At 43.4% G+C, this 21,607-nt stretch overlaps 1 protein-coding gene across 4 annotated transcripts in view; it reads right to left on the reverse strand.

Moving 5' to 3' along the window:
* Window positions 1-8,466: 8,466 nt before the first annotated feature.
* EXT2 (exostosin glycosyltransferase 2) overlaps window positions 8,467-21,607 on the reverse strand; it is a 132,082-nt gene continuing 118,941 nt past the window's right edge. For all 4 annotated transcript variants that reach the window (XM_024749355.1, XM_024749356.1, XM_024749353.1 and 1 more), the window contains 4 exons: window positions 21,093-21,236; window positions 19,309-19,437; window positions 15,441-15,523; window positions 8,467-9,193 (listed from right to left, as the gene is read on the reverse strand). In XM_024749355.1, coding sequence (XP_024605123.1) covers window positions 9,055-9,193; window positions 15,441-15,523; window positions 19,309-19,437; window positions 21,093-21,236 — 495 coding nt within the window. In that variant the 3' untranslated portion in view covers window positions 8,467-9,054. The remainder of the gene's footprint in view (window positions 9,194-15,440; window positions 15,524-19,308; window positions 19,438-21,092; window positions 21,237-21,607) is intronic.

A 21,607-nucleotide genomic window follows, 5' to 3' on the forward strand; every position in this document is an offset into this window, starting at 1 on the left:
TACATTTGTTCTCTACACCTGTGTCTCTATTTCTGCCTTGCAAACCAGTTCATCTGTACCACTTTTCTAGATTCCACATATATGCATTAATAGACAATATTTGTTTTTCTCTGACTTACTTCACTCTGTATGACAGTCTCTAGGTCCATCCACGTCTCTACAAATGACCCAGTTTCATTCCTTTTTATGGCTGAGTAATATTTCATTGTACATAGGTACCACATCTTCTTTACCCATTTGTCTGTCGATGGGCATTTAGGTTGCTTCCATGACCTGGCTATTGTAAATAGTGCTGCAATGAACAACAGGGTGTATGTGTCTTTTTGAATTATGGTTAGAGAACATACATTTTTAATGTTTTCATTTCCTCTAAAATTATCGAGATTTATTTTATGGTGCAACACATTGGTGGATGAATATTGTATGTGCACCTGAGAAGAATGTGTATTCAGTTATTGGTGGATGAAGTGTTCCATGACTGTCAATTAAGCCAAAGTGGTTGATAGTGTTATTCAGGTCATCTATAGCTTTCTGATTTTTCTATCAACTTGTTCTATCAATTACTAAGAGAGGAGTGCTGAAATATCCAAATATAATTGTGGATTTTCTATTTCACTTTCAGTTGTCAGTTTTTGCTTTATACATTTTGCAGCACTGTTATTTAGTTCCTGCATACTTAGGATTGCTTGTCTTCTTTATGAATTGACTCCTTTATCATTATATATTATCCCTCTTTCTCCCTGGAAATGTTCCTGTTTTGAAGTTTATTTTGTCCTTTATTGATAAAATCACTTCCAGTTTCTTGTGATTCATATTTCTCTAGTATAATTTTTTCTATTCTTTTATCTCAACTGTATTTTACAGTGTTTTCCTCATAGATAGCATTTGGAATGATAATCTCTGTCCTTTAAGTAGAATGTTTAGACCATTTACATTTAATGTAATTATTGACATGTTGGGGTTTATGTCTACTGTCTTGCTTTTTGTGTGTTTCCTATCTGTTCTTTGTTTACTCTTTTCTCAATCAATTCAATCCTTTTTGATTGAATATTTTTATGGTATTCCATCTCCAATATTGCCTTATTAGCTATGCCTCTTTTTAAAATGTTTTTAGCTGTTGCTCCAGGGTTTACAATGTGTATCTCTAATTTATCACAGTCTATCTTACAGACATCTTCCTGGTTTTCTTCCTAACTCACTGGCAACTCCTCAGTCTCCTTTTCTGGTTCTTCCTTATCTTCTCTACCTGTAAATCAGGCCACAGTCCTTTTCTCTTCTCTACCTATTCTGACTCTCTGGGTAATCTCATCTAGTCCTATGGTTTTAAATCCCAGCTATATATTCAGTCTTAACTTTTCCCTTGAGCTCTAGATATCTAACTGCTTGAGTAACACTACCCCTAGATGTCCAAAAGACATCTCAAACTTAACACATCTAAAGTGGAGCTCTTGATTTTCCCTCTCATACTTCTCTGTCCTTACCCCTGCCTGGTCTGCCATATTTCACTTAATAGTATCACTCAGTTATAACAAAAACCTAGTAGTTAGCTGTGAATCCTCTATTGTTTTCATCTCCTATATCCAATTCATTAGTAAGTCCAATGGATTCTGCTCCCAGTATAACTCCTCACCATCTCTGTTGCTACCATCCTAGTCTAAGCCACTACCATCTCTCACTTGCACTCCTAAAATAGCTTCCTGATTTCCTTTCTTCCATTATTGTTCCCTACTGCCTTTTCTCCACACAGTAGCTGAAATGATCTTTGAACAAAAATCCCATCCCCACTCCACTCCTCTGCTTAAAACCTACCAGTGTCTTCCCATCACACTCACAATAAAAATCCAGAACTCTTTTGTCCAACATGATCCCAACAAAATTTGGTGCTGGCCTACTTTTCTGGCATCATCTCTACCATGCTCTCCACACACAATAAACTGCAGTCACACAGGAGTTCTTGCTGTTCTTAAAAACAAGCTGAGCTTTTTCCTGCCTGAGGGACTTTATGCTAGCTCTTCTCTCTGCCTGGTATCTTCATGGTCCACTCCTTCTCAACATTAAGATGTGTTTAAATGCCACTTCTGACCGACGCATCTTAAATATCTCCTCATGCCCAAGTCACTATCCATCTCCCCTTTACTCTGCTTTGTTTTCTTCACAGCATTTTTTACCATTTGAAATTCTATTCATTTACTCATTTTGGTTGTCTTCCTTCTTAGAATGTACCTTTGGCAAGAGTAGGCACTTTGTTCAGTGCAACATCTTCATATTAAGAACAGTATCTGGCACACAGTAAGTGCTCAATAAATATGAATCCATCACAATAGGCTTTTTATTTTTTAAAAGAGAAGAATCTTTAGGAGTCAAGAGACTAAAAACATATGAGTGAAAATTTACTTTCTCTTGGTTCCTTGTCTGAAAACTGTTTGTTAGATATAACTCTTTTCATTAATAGACTACAGGTTCTGGTTTGTCCACAGAAAGATTCCTCTACTGAGTGACTTACCAGGCTAATCCATCCTGAGAAGTAGGTAATGATCTTTAGCCCAAGTTCTCATAGACAATGCTGTGTGCTGCTCAGTCTCATTGGATACTTTTGATGAACTGTCAAAGCCTGAAGGAGCCAGAAATCACTCCTTAGGAAATCCTAACTCGGAACACTTCCTATTTCCCAGACGTCCACATAGCATATAATACGCTGCACTGGGCTGCCAGATGTTTCCTTTCTATCCCACCATTGTCCCAGGTCACCCTCTCCATTGAGATGGTGCAGCCATGGTACTAAAGGGAGCATCTATCTGTTATTAATGGATATTCATCTTATAACTTTTAAAGAAGGGCCAAGGTACAACTGGCAAATGGGAGATACTATGGGAAGAGGAAAAAAATCCTTGCATCTTCCATGCTTTGGAGAAGATGGAGTCAATGGAATCTTCATTTGGTCAAGTTGTCAATATATCAAACCAATCTGGTGACAAGAACAAGGCTCTAAGGAGAGAAATTATTAGGACTCTTAGGCCTATATCCAGAAAACAAGAACAGAGATTGGGCACAGGGTAGGCAGAATGGAGGAGATGCAGGTAAGCCCCTCAGGATCTACTAGAGAAAGACTCTATAGGAAATCCTATAGGAGCTGCTGCCACCAATACACCATTTTCGTTAATTACCTCAATTGTGGCTCTTATCCCCTGAATAAGAAACACGGCTTTACTTCTAAGCAGGCAGTAAGGCTGGCAGAAAGCTGAAACCTGAAAATCAGCAGATACAGGGTTGCATACAGCCCTTACTATTGAAATTAAGCCACGTCCAAAACACAGCGGGAGGACTCCAAATAACTTCAGACAGCAGCCAGCCACGCAGGGCCCTCACCAGGCACCGGATGGACGCGCTCCGGACTTGTCAAGAGGCCCAAATCCCAAGTGCTCATTTCAATAACATAAGAAAATAAACATGGGGCTTATTTATAGCACAGGAAAGGGACTGGGGCAAAAGAACCACTCATTCAGTAATCCATCCTGACGGGGCCAGATAGGATCCAGACCCCCAAGCTCTCTGGCAACTGGGTGAGCAGAAATAGGGGCCGGAAAAAGGCTGGCTGCCAGCATCACTAGGTACAACCTGGCAAGGACGCTGGGTAAGGAGAGAGGAAGAGATCCATCATTGCATCTCACCCACCCAGGTCTAAGTGCTCTTGCCATCTCCAATTTCTGGTTGAGGAAACTAAAGCATAGGAGTGGACTCCCTCAAGGCCAAGGAAGGCCCAGGGTTCAACTCAGAGTAAGGTGCTATGAGATGAGGAAATAAAACAATGCTCACATCCTCCAGGCACTGCAGAAGATGGTGTAAATGGAATCCTCATTTAAAGTTGGGACTAAAATGTATGTTGTGGAGTCCTAGGCCACTGATGGACTCGCACCATCTCACAGAGCTAAGAACTCCCACTGGAACTGGAGCTCCTGGAGATCAAGATTGTGCCTTATTCCATTCTATCTCCTGGACCCAGCATAGGGTCTGGCAAAAAGTACATTTTGATGAATCAATGATTCATCAATTTCTAATTGATGAAACAATTAGAAAACTGAATGACTGAATACTACCTTACCTGGGTCAGTAACTAGTTGGTTGTTCTTCAGCTGTGATTACCAGAAAACCAGACAGTCCTTGAGCTTCTTCTTAGGCATAGTAGTTAATGACAGAAGCTGGCAGCTGTAAATAAAAGCTCAAATAGATACACTGTGAGGGGAAGGCTCTGCAGAGTGGGTGCAGTGGCTGGAGGCTTGGGTCCAAGACCCACGGATTCCGGTCCCTGCTCTGTTGGCAGCTGTCACTCTATGTGCAGCTCCTGAGATGCTGGAGATGAGCTGGTGCTTTGCTGAGGAAACCTCTAGCAGACACAGCTGCCTGGTACCTCTCAAGAGTGACCCAGACATCCTGCCCTTTCTTCGTCTTGGCCTGACAGCTCTGCGCCAGTCAGGAGGACTGGGAAGAAATGCAACCAGGGACCCAACCAGTTGGGAGCTGAAGAAAGGAAAAAACTCTACCCTGAAAAGGCTGTAAATTTGAGGAAACCAAATGCCAGACACACATGCTGGTGACTCAACAATTTCTTGAAAAGGAGAGAAGCCTGGAAAGCTGGGAGAGGGGGCCAAACTGCCCAGCCACCTTCCCTGTGTTGCCAGCAATGGTGAGCCTGACATTGAAAAGCCGAGGCACAACATTGCCTGGACAGACCACACAACCCCTCCCTGGGAACCTGGACGTCACAAAGCCTGATGCGGGGGACCCTTGACAGTCCATTTAACAGAGGTGCAAGAGAGGCTGTGAGTTTAGCTTAGGACGTTCCCACCCTAAAGAGGAGGAAAACCTTACAAGTGAGAGCAGAGTCCACCGCCTACCTTTCCTCTGCCAGGAGCAGCTCAATGAGGCCTGTTCAGATCATCACACCAGGCCTACTTGGCAAATTGGAGCCAAAAGCTGGCCCCAGTTTTACTCAGAAGCAAACACTCGCCTAGGACAGGAGCCCCAGGGCTTGGGACAGAACTCTCGGGTGAGACGAGCAGCCAGACCCCAGGGTTCATATGCCTCCGGGCCCTGAGTGGAAAGCTCAAGTCACTTCCAAAGCCTTCCTGGACGGCAGCCGCCTACCAACATGGCTGGCGCTCCTGCCAGGACTGCTCCTCAGGAAGTGGCTGAAGGGGTGAGGGGCCAGTGGGCATTCTCTGCCTCTGCCTCTCTGAGCCAGGGCGGCTCAGGAAATGACCTGCTGTGGCTTCTGCTGCTGCATAGAAGATGACCAAGAGAAATGGGAAAAGCAGCCTACCCCCAGAGATGCTACTGTCCCCAAAGCAAAGGAAACCCACCAGGCTCAGGGTGGCTGGATGATGGGGAACCTCCAACACCCAAAACCTCCACCCTCTCGGCTGGGTTCCCCCAGGATCCTGGGACTGCAGAGCCAGGAAGAATCCCCCCAAAACTGAACCACTTCCCAACACGTCTCTGCTTCATCTACTTCTTCTTCTTTTTTTTTTTTTTTAAAGATTTATTATTTATTTATTTTATTTTATTTATTTTTGGCTGCTTTGGGTCTTAGTTGTGGCACGCAGGATCTTTCGTTGCGGCGTGGGCTTCTCTCTCGTTGTGACGTGCAGGTTTTCTCTTCTCTAGTTGTGGCGCGCAGGCTCTCTAGTTGAGGCGTGCAACCTCAGTAGTTGTGGCGTGCAGGTTCAGTTGCCCCACGGCATGTGGGATCTTAGTTCCCTGACCAGGGATCGAACCCGCGTCCTCTGCACTGTAAGGCGGATTCTTTACCACTGGACCACCAGGGAAGTCCCTGCTTCATCTACTTCTTAATTCTACCATCAAAGGGTCTTGGACTTGAACCCAGCAATCAGACCTTTAGAACTCCGTGGCTAGAAGCCTGCTACCTTTCAGTGGCAAGGATCCTCCAGTCAGGACTGTCCCAGGAGGAAGCCGGGATCACAGAGCTATTAGCAACCTCTTCAGCAAGTGACAGCACGGAGGCTGCTGGCCTCTTCCAGCTCCCAGTCCTGGTCAGCACAGGCCAGGATGATGGTCACTTTTTCCAGAGGCAGCAGAGAAACTCCTAAAAACCACAAGCTGGAAGCACATAAGGCTTCAGCAGAGAAGCCAGAGTTCTGACCTTCATGACACTGAGTAAGAAGAGGAGACAGGATAGCATCATTTGCAGGAAAGAACCAGAGATTCTGAGAACAAAAGTTGATATCGTCCTCCTTAATTTTCCCAGAAAAGGAGGTTTTTGCCTAAACATGTGTGAGGCTTGATAAAATACACGAGATAAGAATATTAACAGCTCTCTAATGTTAACCAACAAAAGTGTTTCCAACCTTGGCGTTCCAAGTGGGCCAGCTCATCCTAATTAGATCCCTGGGGGCAAAGGCAAGTGACTTAGAGCACACATTTGGACAAAGGCCAGGGCTGACTCAGGTTCATCGTCTGTACAGGCCAGTAGGATGCAATTCCTTAAAAAAGATTTCTTAAATCTCAAACCAGCTGTTGTCTGTTGTAGGCCAGAACATGACATTTTAATTAGCATTATTGTTCCACTTCTAAAACCAGGCCCTATGGCATCCCAAGGACAGATGATCCCCGCCCAGGCTCATAGGTGAGGCTTGCTGGTGAGCAGCTCAGAAATTCACCAACACAGGGGTTGAGTCCCTAGTCTCTGAATCCATGAATCACGATCACTTCCTATATTCCTGTCCTGAATTTCTCCTGGTGACCTGCACCCCGTCTGTTCCTAGGAATAGAAGCTTTGAGGTTTGCTTCCAGTGCCTAGGATGTAATACTCATGCTATAATAAAAATTCTTTTCTGCTATGTTGCAAGATCTAGCCCCCAATATTTCTGGGGGTAGTAAAGTACTTGAAATAGAGTTTTAATGCCCTTAGAAGTCCAGTAACTCCTAAGAAGGTGAAAAAGGCCCAATAACTCAGTCCCCTGGGGCTCCCAACGACTTCAGATTGAAGCATTTCTCTTCCATAATCAAAGGGCAAATAAAGAGGGAGGGAGGGAGGATTAATTTACCCTTTGAGAGTGAGAACTGGATTAGAAACCAGCCACTAAGGTAGTGCAGTCGGTGGTGTGAAAAGAGCAGAGTGCTATACACCGAGGGTGAGATAACACATGTGCAACGTCAGCACAGTTCTTGGCTTTTAGCTGGGATTTAAATGTGAGGCCCTCCTCCCCTTCCACCTGCCCCAAATCTTGGAAAACAAGCTAGAGAACCCCTAGAAAGGTCAGAGGTACTCACTGTGTCAGCTACCAGTATCTGGGTGTACAAGAGAAAACCCTTCCTCTTGGTTTCTATCATACCAGCCCCAGTACTGTGAATAGGAGGCCAAAATGCCTTCTCATATCCCCTGCTGACTAGTATCTAATTATTCAAATCATTAGTATTGATTTAAGCACCTGTGTTTGCAGCTGCAATACACGAATAAATCACAACTCCAGTGTTTGCACCTGCAAAATGAATGACCTGGAGATGCTATCTCATCCCTTCCACCTATAACAGTCCGTGATTCTACCGCTCCTTAATATGAAAGATGAGACTCTCAAGATTTCCACTCTCAATTTTGCTACTTCTGAAAGTTTTCTTTGGCCTCTCAAAGTCTATGAGAGCACATCTGAAGTGACTCGTTAAAACTGCAAGTTTGAAAACTACAGCAGGAGCACAGCTCACCTTCATGTCACTTGACAGAACGACGCGTGGTGGTTTAGTGACTTGGACTGGCACACAACTAGGTTTCAGCGATTATACCCATATTCCAAGCAAATTATTATGTATTTTGTGTTCTGGGGACATATGTTATGGCTAAAGCCCAAACTGTGGCGAATTTTAATATTAGAGCCACAGATAAATCTGTTTCGAATCCATAACGTCTAACATTTGCCAGGGTAGATTTGTCCATCAACTGGGCTTAAAGAGGTATAATTCACACATGTGCAGTATTACTAAATGCTGAAATGTAATGATTTAAATACACCAGCAACTATTGCAGAACAGTTGTTATAGTAGCATTTAACGTTAGCCAGAACCTCTCTGGCTAATGTTAGGTTTATACCAAGAGAATGAGGGAAATTGTGGCACCCCCTTGGGGCGAGGGTCACAACTGCCTCAACTTTTACAACATGGTACCAGCAGAGCGGCTCAGTGTATGGCTATGAGAGGCCTTCTGTTTTTCCTGGAGAATATCTAGATCTAATCAGGAAGCATACAGATTCCTTTGGAGGTTTGGGGACACATCTTCTCTAAGAGTGTTTGTAGTCTGGGGCTCTTCCTCTGCTGGATGTACATGGCACCGGATACTCCTGCTGGCTACGTATCTTCCCAGACATGAGGAGGAGACTGGAGTTGAGGCCAGAAGATAGAGTTAAATACACACAAAAAGAAACAGAGTTCCATAACCAATATTTAAGACATAGTAGGAAATGGAATAAAAAATAATTTTAATCATATCAAAAAGCCAAACCAAAGAGAGATAGTTCATGGAACTTATAGGTCCCATCTCGGCAGCCGGTGCTCTTCTCTGGACGAGGCCAGTGCCCCATTGTCCCAAGGCATCAAAAGCCACTAAGATGTTTGGATTTTGCACCAAATTCTGGGCATGGCTTTTCCTCTGAAGAACTCACTGATCTGAAATAACGAAAAGTGAGAAACAGGTAGCTCTTACCTGATTCCCCAAATCTGAAATGGGCTGGAGGTTTCTCAGCTGTCTTACAGCCAGTGAAGTTTCCTCTTAGACCTTGTATTGAGCTACAAACAAAGGACGCCTGAGCTGGCCTTACCCCTGGAGCCTGCCCAAGGCTTCCATCTGGAGTTTTCAGAGAGAACCCATCGAGAGCACCAGAGGTTGCACGAGGTACTCAGATGTCCTCCCTGGGCTCTTGCTCTCAGGTAAGCAGGCTGGGCAGGGATGTGCCAATCTCCCACTCTGAAATCTGGGCATCAGAGTGCTGGGGGGACGTGTTCTCTTCCTCCGCCCGGGATTAGTGTTCAGACCTCCACCAGCAGCACATTTCATAAGCTGCCGATGTTGGGGAAGCTCTTCAGTTTCTCAGGAAAGTCGTCCTTGTACAGGACGGGGTCGGCTCGGTGCTCCACCACCTTAAGAGGCATTGTCCCAAAGACAGAAGCAAACTTGTTGATGCACTCAGACCTGTGGGGTTTGGGGAGGGCAGTGGAGCAGATGAGAGGGACAGGGGGTGGGGAAAAGAGAAACCGTTCGAGAGGCTGAGAGATGAGAGCAAAATATCAATACATAGTCTTCAACATCTACAAGAGAAATGCAAGGATCCCCAGCATGCTCCCAGGTTCTTAACATGGTTGGGAGGGTGTGGATAAAGGAAGTGATCTGGGGGTACTTCAACTACTAGTTCGGCGGGAGAAAGGGAACCAGGGATGCTGTTTGGAGGCCAGGGGCCTGCAGAGGTCAGAATATCTTTTCCCCTCCCCCTCAAATTCCAGTCATTCTTCCAGCTCCGTAGAAGCGGGCCTCAAACCAAGGTGGATTAGCTGCCAACAATCCTTAACCCCATCCCTGCCAGCTGAAGAGAAGACGAAGGGTGGAAAGGCAAAAGGCACCTGGATCTGAGCTTCAGCCCACTCAAGTTTAAAAGGGAGAAGGGAAGATCGTACACATGGAGCGATGGAAGGCAGAAGGAGGCAATGGGGCACTGAACCTCAACTGCAAAGGACAAACACTTCAGTCAGTCAACCCACATCTACTGCGGGCCTGTGAGTGGAAATCTCTGGGAATTATGGGTCAACTTCCATAAGCTCTTCCATGAAAGCTGAAGTTCACACAGGACAGCTTTCACAATTTTAGCCACTCCTGTGTTAGAATCGGCAGCAACAAAGCAACAAGCCACTTAGCAGCCTGGTGAGCAGCCTCCTCAGAGGGGAGCAGGTCAGACATGCTGGCGGGAAATGGTTCTGGTCAATCAGCCCAGCTGAGTGTGACAGCTGGCCAATGAGGACACTTCAGCATCAGACCCGAGGGGGAAAACAAGCCCGTAAAAACCACTTTCGAAGCTAAGGGGCCCTCAAGGATGGATTTCAGAGAGGTCAGTATTCTCTCTCCTCAGTCAGGCCCACGGCACCTGAGAACGGGTTACCAGGTAGGGGCTGAATTTCAAGACACAGACCAGAAGGCTCTTTTGTCCTCAGAGATACTGTAAGCCTTGTTTCAACTTATTTGAATCAATAGCTTTTACTTGAGTCCTTTGAGCTTTAGCAAGAAACCAATAAATAAAGAAGCCAGTTACTATCAATTCTTTTCTCTTGCTTCTTCTCTTGGTTAAAACGTGTTACTACTTCATTTTGAGCTCTTCCAGCTAATCAGATCACTGTGTCCATGACCACAAATCAACAGCAATTAACATTTATTCTATGCTCCAGGCTGTGTTACAAGTGCTTGACATGTATTAGTAACTCACTTCGCCCTCACAGCAACCCTGTGAGGCAGGTCTACTATCCTTCCCACTGTACACTGGGAAGACAGAGACACATCACAGAGAGGCTAAGAGACAGGACCACAGGCCAAATAACTAGTAAGAGGCAGAACCAAACCCAGGCATTCTGGCTGCTGAGGCTAAAGTCTTCATTATGAGATGATACACATTTATTTATTAACATAATTCTAGGGTCTAAAGGGAGGAGCTGGAAATTAACAACTGTTGAGCACCTATGATGTGCCAGCTAATTTACATACATGATCCCAATGATTCCTTTAAATATCCCCGTCCGTATGCCCAAGGATTGGTGTATAGTAGCTTCCTGTTATGGTTTGAGAAATTCAGGCTAAGAGAGGCTAAGGGACTGCCCAAGGACCCCGAGCTGGAAAGTGGCGGAGCTGGGTTTCAAACCCAGTCTTGTGCTGGCAATAGAGCCCTTGCTCTTTCTATCAGACTCTACAATAACCCACAGGTCACTGAGTTTCCCTCCTGTTGGCAGTCTTTTGAGACTCAGGAGGTCGTAGTCCCAGGTACCAAATTGACAGGAGACTGGGGAAAAGACCGAGGGGTTTTAACAAAATGGTATGAAGCAAGCACTGGACAACAGCTCTTCTCTCCTTGAATCGTGAGGTCAAGGCAGTGGCAGACTAAGTCAAATTGCCCCAGGGTCTTCCTTTTGACAGTTGTTTGGCCTATAAACACGTACCGATCCTTCTAGTTTCCAGTTATTCTGCTTGTAGACGCTGGCCAGCAAAGCCCAGCCATGCCCAGCAGAGGTGCCAGCAAGCATGTATTAAAGAAGAATCACGGTTCTTGGCAGAGGATAGGGGCTCTAGGGCCCCCTGGAGAGCACTGAGGACAATGTCTCCTCTGTAACTAGACCTGCCAACAGGGCCGGGTCACAGGCAAGAGGCCACTGGGGCTCAGGCCAGCTTGACTTGTTGGCAGCTGCCCCGGCTAACCCAGGTTAGCGAGTCCTTCTTTCTCTCCACACAGCTGCCCTGGAGAAATGGCTGCTCACGCTGAACGGTAAAGGTCCTTAACTCTCCTGACAGGTGTTGACTGTGTTTCTTACTTTCTTTTCATGCAGGGGATCTGGGTTGGGCAACAGGTTAGGGTAGATTAAGAGTTTGGCTGATTGCTGGTGGCCCACCTGAGTTGCTCTGTCAGGGGTCCAGCTACCATGTCAGTAACTGTTCCCCTGGGATGGTTTTCTAATCAAGTACAGACAGGCTAAGAACTGCCAATGTCTATCTCCAAAGCGCTGGAAGTGTCTGGGGGAGAAAGGACTAACAGTTTTCAGTTTTCCTTTCAAACACATACAATTACCTAAAGTAACCAGGAGCCTTCAGGATCAGTGTTGGGGAAATTGGAAAGCGAACTAACCTCGCCAGGCCCCGTGCTACAGGCTTTCATGTATTATTACTCCTTTCATCTCCAGCATATAACACACTGTTTGGTACAAAGATGCTCAGTAAATATTTGTTGAACCCCTGAATGCAACATGATAGATAGTTAATATATCTATTTTAAGAAATGAAAAGGTTGGAAATTCAGGATAAGGTAAGTCAATTTCCTTAAGTTGGACAGCTAATAAGTGGCTAATCCATAATCTGAACAAAGACTGGCCTGAATCAAAATACAATGTTTGTTTCTTAAATCAACACCGTCTGTCTGCTGTACCGTCTTGACCTGGGTAAAGCTACTGGCCAAAATGAACAGTCACGAATTCTTCTGCTTCTTAAAGAACTAACGGCAGGCCCTGGAAATGGATGCTGGGTAGTAAGAGCCATTCTCCTCCACTACTGAGGTTTCTGAGGATAAACAAGCTTACTGAACTACAAATCTCAACACAACGTCATAACACGCAGAGTGGTTAACTCCTTTCACTGTTTTGTGCAAAAATGCGGATTCTGCAAAGGCAACTATTTGAAAAAAGAAAACAAATGAACAGTTCTGCAGTTGTAACTCCATCTCTTGGTCTACCCAGCAGGGCTGGAATCACGTCTTCCTCCCTCCCCATCTAAGTGCCTTATTTAGTAATTCAGTCATTCATCTGAATAGTTTTGCTCTCAGTTCCTAATTAATTTCAAGATTGATTTCCTTCTGTTCCCTATCACATTTCTCAAAAGGGGAGCCTACATTCCCTGACTCTACTTCCTCACTACTAGCTCACACTCTTTAGCCCCATCAACCTACGACATCATTTTTCCCAAAGTCACCAATGACCATTTTAATTCCAAGACCACTTCCTAGTCTGCATGTTCCTTGCTCCTCCCTGCTGCCGAGCACTGCAGACGCTGGCTCTCTCCTGGCCTCGCCAGCGGCTGCTTCTCTCTTTTCAGTTACTCTTTCTGTCTCCTAAGTGTCCGAATTTCTCAAGATTCTGCCCTTGGCTTTTCTTCAGTCAGCTGCCATCTCTTGACAGATGTCTTCCAGATCTCCACCTTTGTTTTAATCTTTTTTCTAAAGTTCTAGTTCCATATTTCCAACTGCTTGCCCTGTATCTACACCTGCATAGACAGAGGGCAAGACCCAAGACTCACCCGCCTGATTGCTCTCCAACTTCACACACGATTAAATCTCCTGGCCTCATTAGTTATACTGTGAGGTCCAACATTCATCCCCTTGCCTCCCCTAACTGGCGTCCCTCCTAATTATATTATTTACACTGTTAAAGGTACTACCATTCTTCCTGACTGTCTTGATCAACTGCTTCTCCATAACCTCCCCATACCTATTTAGCTAGAAACCAAGAGCCAGCTCTTCTCCTTTGGGGGGGGAAAAAATCCCTTGTAATTTAATTCATCCCTTCTTCTCCACACTCAACTTAGTTTGAGCCTTCTAACTGTTCTTCTTTCTTCTGTCTCTTCACCTTCATTCCATTCTATGCACCACTTCCAAATCAGCCTCAAAACAACACTTTGATCAAGCTACTTCCTATTCAAAAACTTTCTATGGCTTACCAGAGCCTGGAGAAAAAAGCTCAGCTCCTTAATTGGGCATCCAGGGCTCTCTGTAGTTTGGCACTAATGGGCCACAATGCTACGTTCTTGCCAAACTGGATATCTTGACTTCTTGCCAAATGTACCTTGGACCATCCAGTTTCCCTGCCGAGGATCTCCTCTTCTTGCCCAGAGTTGCATCGGTTGGAATCCTAGTGACCTTTGAAGGCTCACTTCAAGTGCCACCTCTTACAAAATTATCCCTAATAACTGACCTAGCAAGAAGTCACTTCTCTTTCCTGCGATCAGGTATGACATTTTGAGCCTTCCTTATGACACTTACCACATATAGCTTTGGATTAAGTTTTACACACACACACACACACACACACACACGTACTAAATATATATACACACACGTGTGTGTACCCGTTATTGTTAATTATAAACTCTGATAAAATCGAGCCTACCAACATCTGGGCAGTTGCCTATTCTATTTTCAAAAGGCTCTTCCCACGAGGAAGCTTCCACATTTCCCATAGTTACTTTCTTCAGTGTTTAATAATAATAATTATATCTAACTTAAATCTTTCCCACTGCGTTTGTTATGATCTCAGTGGTGTTACAGAGGAGTTGTTTAGCTTTAGCATGAACTTGAAGGGCCATTATTAGGTCAACTTTTCTCCATACAATTCCTTTCTTGGACCCTATAACCCCACCATTTTAACTCAGTCCAATCAATAACTAATTGCTTAATGCTATGAAATTCTTCCCAACACAGAAGGGGGGTAGGTTTAGGTAACAAGTTCATGTGCTCTAATAGAACTATAACTGGGGTCTCTTCCAAATGAGCTATGACAGTTGATGTCACTGTCCTTGACTGGGTAATACTTGATACCAGTGACAGATATTTCCAAAATCACAATAATATGTTAGTTATTTCATATTGATGGTTGGTAAAAGTCATGTCATTTGGGTAAGACATTTATATATGAAAGAGATAAAGAGATTATTTAGAGAGTAAGAAGTAAGAGTAAGAAGGAGTAAAGCATTATAGAAGAATCCAGGGCAAGTGAAACAACTCGCTGTACAAAAAAATCCTCCAGGCTCGAAGGACTTTGATATGGCTGATAGATTTCAGAAATGAATGCCGCAAGCAGATGCATATGAGACCTGTGGAAACTTGAACTAGACATCTCATTCTAAGGTCTTTCTCATGACATTCTCTGAATGCATGCTGGTCCCTTGACAATAGTGTTAATGGCTGTCAGAGCTTGCTGTCTTGTGTAAGGGGCTGCCCTTTCGAAGAATTCGGTTTGATTCAGGAGATTGGAAGCTTGGGGACCTCTGGGATACAAGTGAGAACTATTAGGTCTACTCTAAGATTATAAAGGTCTTAAGGGAAGACAGACCTCTCCCACTTCTTTTATACTCACCTGCAAGGCCCTGTATCACATCCACACAAAGGTGTGCTTACTGACTGACTGAATCAATATAAAGGGAGTATCTCAGAGCTGCCTTGCTTCTCTCTCTGTAATGTAAAGAGCTGTGCTTTCAATTCTGTTCTTGGTAGGTGTTTCAGTTGTGTCAGCAAAGGTAATTTGTCTCTAGTGGGTTTAGTTTAATTCTTTCCAATCAAACTTTCACTGTAACATGGAGATATTACCCTGGAAAACAATCCAGTATTTCTTTGGAATTAACTCGCTTCCACTCGAATGACTGTGGATAGTTAACTGCCTAGTCCACACGGAGAATCTGGCTTCCGGAGCTTAAGGCCGGCTATATTTTTAAGACCCTTCCAACCATTACAAATTGAGTGAGTAGCATTCCAAATTAATTCTTTGGGTGACCTGGGCTTGAACTAACCCAATTCCCACGTGCAAAAGGAGGTGACTATGGCTACCAGCTGCTGTCCTTATATCTGCAACGAAGTCCCATAACCAGGCCCAAGGCAGGAAATGGGGATCAGAGACTAGGGCAGACTTTTGGTTAGAGGCTCACTCACCTCTCCACCATGTGTGTCTGGTCTAGCGAAAGCCCATCGATGGCCGTGCACTCAGGACACTTGAATTTCTTTCGTGGTGTTACCTGCCAGAAGAGCACAAAAATATACTTGGCTGTCAGTGCCAAGGACAATAAAATCACGCTCGTGACACCACTCTCTGCACACTTCTGTTCTATAAGCTGAGATGCCCACTCCCACTGCAGGCACACATGCACACACACATGCCTCACTATTCCTCCATTCAGTTCTGTCTGGCTCGGCCAACAGCAGAACTCACAAGGGCCCAATAAAAAAGGCTTGGAGGGCTTTTGCCTTCTGTAACTGGAAAGAAGTGGTGATGACAAGCTCCTTAATTCCTGTTTAATGACTGTTTTCTCACTGCCAAGGTCCTTGTATAAACACCATTTGTTCTTGCAGCCATAAGGGCGATGAAATACAGCTTCCCATAACTTTCACCGTAACCTTAGTTCCAATAGGCACTCGTTCTCCTTCTTCCAGCTAATGGCAAATGCTATGAGCAGCACCATGCTCTTGAAAATGCCAGGTTATTCTGCAATCCCGTTGAGACAGGGAAAAAAATCCAACGGTCCTTTGCCCTCTGAATCGTTTTCCCTGACTCTCCCCACCACTCTCCCATACGTTAAACTTCTAATTTTTTTTTAGCAAACTCAGGGGAGGCTGCTATCCTAACCTAGTGAAGATAAGTAACCAGTAGAGGGATGGGAGGGGAAGAAAGCTAGATAACTAAGACCAGGCTAAGAAGCATACAGACCCGAGGAATTACTGTCCAGAGTAAGCAGGCACAGCTAAGAACATCTTGAAGCATGTCAAAAAGCAAATTTGGGGCTTCCCTGGTGGCGCAGTGGTTGGGAGTCCGCCTGCCGATGCAGGGGACAAGGGTTCGTGCACCGGTCCGGGAGGATCCCACATGCCGCGGAGTGGCTGGGCCCGTGAGCCATGGCCACTGAGCCTGCGCTCCACAACAGGAGAGGCCACAACAGTGAGAGGCCCACGTACCGCAAAAAAAAAAACCCAGCAAATTTGGAAATAAGGGGAGTTCCTTTAAAACTAGTTTTGCAATTTACATTCTTTAATTTTCCCTGCAGTGAGCTGTTCACTGAGTAATTTAGAGAGCTGGGGGGTGGGGTAAGATTGGGTCAAGTCTGAACACATAGTGACTTTTCCTCTTTCCTTAGTCGCTTTGGTTTAATCTAGCTTGTCTCATCAATTAATAGCATGAGGAATCATTTGGGGATGCCATACCATGCGTCCAACATAAGCTTCCAGTACAGGAATCTGGCCTAGAAGCACTGCCCATTTTCACACATGGAATTCTAATCCAGAAGGAAAGAAAGGTCAAGACGATTCCACTGTTACACAGAAGTGTACTCTCCCTGCATTTCTAGGGATCTGATTTGAGCAAGATCTGCATTTCAGGAACAGACATCTATTACACATACAAAGATCCCCATGTAATCTCAGCTTTTAATATGTTACAGGAAAGGTACTGTTACAAACTGGTAATCGCTATCTTAAAATAATGTTTAGGACAACTACAGTTATAATTGTACAAAGTGTGCTATCTTCTCAGCGTCTATTAAAAAAAATCAGCTACCTTAAGAAAGATGTAAACTGCATTCTTTAACGAAAAGAACTAGATTCCAAGTCACGTTTGAGAATAAAATTATATTTTTTAAAAAACATGATTTGTAGATTGACCGCCACAGCCTTTATCTCTGATACTGGAGGTTAAAAACTATAACTAAAAACAAACAAACAAACAAACAAAAAACTGTATATTCAGACTATACTACAAAGCTACAGTAATCAAGATAGTATGGTACTGGCACAAAAACAGAAATATAGATCAATGGAACAGGATAGAAAGCCCAGAGACAAACCCACGCACATATGGTCACATTATCTTTGACAAAGGGGGCAAGAATATACAATGGAGAAAAGACATCCTCTTCAATAAGTGGTGCTGGGAAAACTGGACAGCTACATGTAAAAGAATGAAATCAGAACACTCCCTAACACCATACACAAAAATAAACTCAAAATGGGCCTTCCCTGGTGGCACAGTGGTTGAGAGTCTGCCTGCTAGTGCAGGGGACACGGGTTCGAGCCCTGGTCTGAGAAGATCCCACATGCCACGGAGCAACTAGGCCCGTGAGCCACAACTGCTGGGCCTGCGCGTCTGGAGCCTGTGTTCCGCAACAGGAGAGGCCGCGATAGCGGGAGGCCCGCGCACTGCGATGAAGAGTGGCCCCTGCTTGCCACAACTAGAGAAAGTCATCGCACAGAGGCGAGGACCCATCACAACCAAAAAAAAAAAAAAAACCTCAAAATGGATTGAAGACCTAAATGTAAAGCCAGACACTATAAAACTCCTAGAGGAAAACATAGGCAGAACACTCTATGACATAAATCACAGCAAGATCCTTTTTGACCCACCTCCTAGAGAAATGGAAATAAAAACAAAAATAAACAAATAGGACCTAATGAAACTTAAAAGCTTTTGCAAAGCAAAGGAAACCATAAACAAGATGAAAAGACATCCCTCAGAATGGAAGAAAATATTTGCAAACAAAGCAACGGACAAAGGATTAATCTCCAAAATATACAAGCAGCTCATGCAGCTCAATATCAAAAAAACAAACAACCCAAGCCAAAAATGGGCAGAAGACCAAATAGACATTCCTCCAAAGAAGACATACAGACAGCCAAAAAACACATGAAAAGACGCTCAACATCACTAATCATCAGTGAAATGCAAATCAAAACCACAATGAGGTATCACCTCATGCCAGTCAGAATGGCCATCATCAAAAGATCTAGAAACAGTAAATGCTGGAGAGGGTGTGGAGAAAAGGGGACCCTCCTGCACTGTTGGTGGGAATGTAAATTGATACAGCCACTATGGAAAACAGTATGGAGGCTCCTTAAAAAACCGAAAACAGAACTACCATACGACCCAGCAATCCCACTACTGGGCATATACCCTGAGAAAATCATAATTCAAAAAGGTACAGGTACCACAATGTTCATTGCAGCACTATTTTCAATAGCCAGGGCATGGAAGCAACCTAAATGTTCACTGACAGATGAATGGATAAAGATGATGTGGCACATATATACAATGGAATATTACTCAGCCATAGAAAGGAATGAAATTGAGTTATTTGTAGTGAGGTGGATGGACCTACAGTCTGTCATACATAGTGAAGTAAGTCAGAAAGAGAAAAACAAATACCGGATGCTAATGCATATATATGGAATCTAAAAGAAATGATACGGATGAACCTAGTAGCAGGGCAGGAATAAAGACACAGACGTATAGAACGGACCTGAGGACACCAGGGGGGAAGGCGAAGCTGGGATGAAGTGAGAGAGTAGCACTGACATATATACACTACCAAATGTAAACTAGATAGCTAGTGGGAAGCTGCTGCATAGCACAGGGAGATCAACTTGATGCTTTGTGACCACCTAGAGGGGTGGGATAGGGAGGGAGGGAGGGAGGCTCAAGAGGGAGGAGATATGGGGATATATGTATACATATAGCTGATTCACTTTGTTGTACAGCAGAAACTAACACAACATTGTAAAGCAATTATACTTCAATAAAGATGTGAAAACAAAAAGAAAAAAAGTATAAAACGTATGTTTAAATCATCAAAGCCTAGCTTCAGTTTCACAATATGACAGCATCAATCATAGAATCTTAAAGCAAAAGGGAGCTTAAAGTTCATCTTTTCCAAGGCTTCATTTACAGTTATGAAAACTTCTGAGACTCAGAGAACCAGAAGCATGCCCCAGATCGCAAAGTAAGTTAGGGGCAGAGCCGGCCAAGGATAACTCCTACCTTGATAACAGCTTTCCCCGTGACGTTAGCCACCAGGAAATTCATGGCAATATCTTCACAGTTCATATGAGCATCCACCCAGTTCTTGATGTCCCCAGGCATCTTGTAGGTATACAGGTAATTAAAATACTGCCAGGTGAGACAGAAAAGGAGACACATTCAAATAGCAGTTCCCTGTGGTTGATACACAAAGGGCAACTGAGCCATGGCAGGGGGACAAGCTTTCTCTCGTAAGATTAGTCACAAGCCTGGATCAATAGAAAGGGCAAAGGAAGTATTAGAATGGTTTTTGGTCAGGTGACCAAGTGTCTTTAACACTGTCATTCTTTAAAAAATCACTTATAGTAAACAGAGGTGTGTACTGTATGGTGTGAAGCCCTTGTAAGATGTAGGCCCTCTGGACTGATTAATATATCATATGTTTAATAAATATTGTTCAGAAACACACTACATACTGATCTTCACTAAATCCTTCCCCCGAGTCACAATGTTCAACCCTGTTTTCCATATTCTTTCTATAGACTGCAGATAGAAACAGATGTATTAATGGTGGATTGACTTTGCAGACATGTCCTTTTTAAAGTGAAACAAAATGAGACAATTCTGAAACTACATAACCTATATGTATGAAATAGTACAGAAATTTGTGGGCTAAAAGAAGGTATTTATCAGTCTACCACAAACCCCAAGAATTATAAACCTTATTTATTTATTTATTCTTTGCTAAGAACAAAAACTCATTTCTGGATCTAGAGCCCTGAAAAATACGAGGGCAGCAGCGCTGAGACAACAACACGCAATCAATATAAATACAGCGAAGTCAAATTAACTGTGCTGAGCTGCACAGATCTTTTTCCTGACATCAGTTCCTTATGCCACTGCTGACAATTGACAAGTTATTACTGTTTAATTAAGCCACACACTCCCAGGGAGCACTCCACCATCAAACAGAATATTCTAAAGTCCAATGCATACCCTTCAATCTCTCCCTTTAATAAAAAAAAAGAGTCAAAAACATAGTGACAATTCTAAGAGAAGAAATACAAGAGGCTAAAATATACACAAAAGGAATTTCAACCTCAATAGTTATCAAATCAAAGTGAAATCAATAAGATCCACTTTCACTTATCAAAATAGCTAAGTTTGATTTTTTAAAAATGTTTTTCATGCAAGGGAGGGTATGGTAAGATACTTTTGCATTTTGCTGGGAAGAATGTAAATTGGCACAAACTATATTGAAAACAACCAACAAATATATATATCAAAACCTCCCCCGAATGTTCATAATACTTCTAGGAATCTATCATAATGATCCTAAGTACAAACGGGTATGAAAATGGATACTGATCATTGTTTAAGCATTTGATATAAAGCATTATCTAGCAAAAAAATTAGATACAACCTAAATATATTAGATACAAAATAACATATTAGCTACAAAACTTAGATACAACCTAAATGACAGACAAACAGTTATACATGATTTATGGAATATTAATATAATGGTATATTAGCAATTATGTTAAGAAGTTGTTTATGAAGAAATGTTAATGATATAAGAAAAAAACTCACAATATAATGCATGCAAAAAGCAAACTAATGAGAATATTTACAACTGTCTGTACATGTGAATTAGTAAATCAAAGAGGCAAACTGGAAAAAAACATCTAAAGTAGAACATTTTTCCAAAACTCGTGAGAATTAAGTTGGGCCAAATAAAACAAGTATCATACTCTTGGCTTGACAACTCAGCCCCACTTGCCCCAAGTCTGCCCCCGACTTACCTTGTGATAAAAAGCTGCCCCTGTGAGCACCATGGACACCTCATTGGTCCACTCAGACTCATACTTCCACTTACTCATCTCATGGTCCCAGAGATGCAGGCGACCCGGGTAACCCACCAACCGGTCAGGAAATTCTCGCCAGACCTGAGGACAGAAACACATCAGCAATCAACTCCCAGTTCAGACAACAACCGAGCACAGTGCTCAGTTCTTTAAACAGTATCGACAGAGTCCCCACGTTCAAATCTTCACATACTAAGAGCAGAACAGGCTTCTGAAGATATCTGATCCAACAGATGCTACTTCTTCTGCCAATATTCAAAGATAGATGTGATTCTAATTTCCTCCAAAACTTCCCCGTGCTTGCTTGGAAATTTCGAGTAATGTAGAATAATAGCTTCCTGAATTGGGCCAAGGTAGGTAATCTCTTAACATGTGATTAATGAAACAGGTTCCACTCTTAATGAACACACAAATGAAGACTAAATGGAACCCTGATTTGTAACAAATTTTGA

This window comes from Neophocaena asiaeorientalis, unplaced genomic scaffold (assembly GCF_003031525.2).
Source record: "Neophocaena asiaeorientalis asiaeorientalis breed wild unplaced genomic scaffold, Neophocaena_asiaeorientalis_V1.1 scaffold43, whole genome shotgun sequence".
In the NCBI taxonomy this organism is placed as follows: Eukaryota; Metazoa; Chordata; class Mammalia; order Artiodactyla; family Phocoenidae; genus Neophocaena; species Neophocaena asiaeorientalis.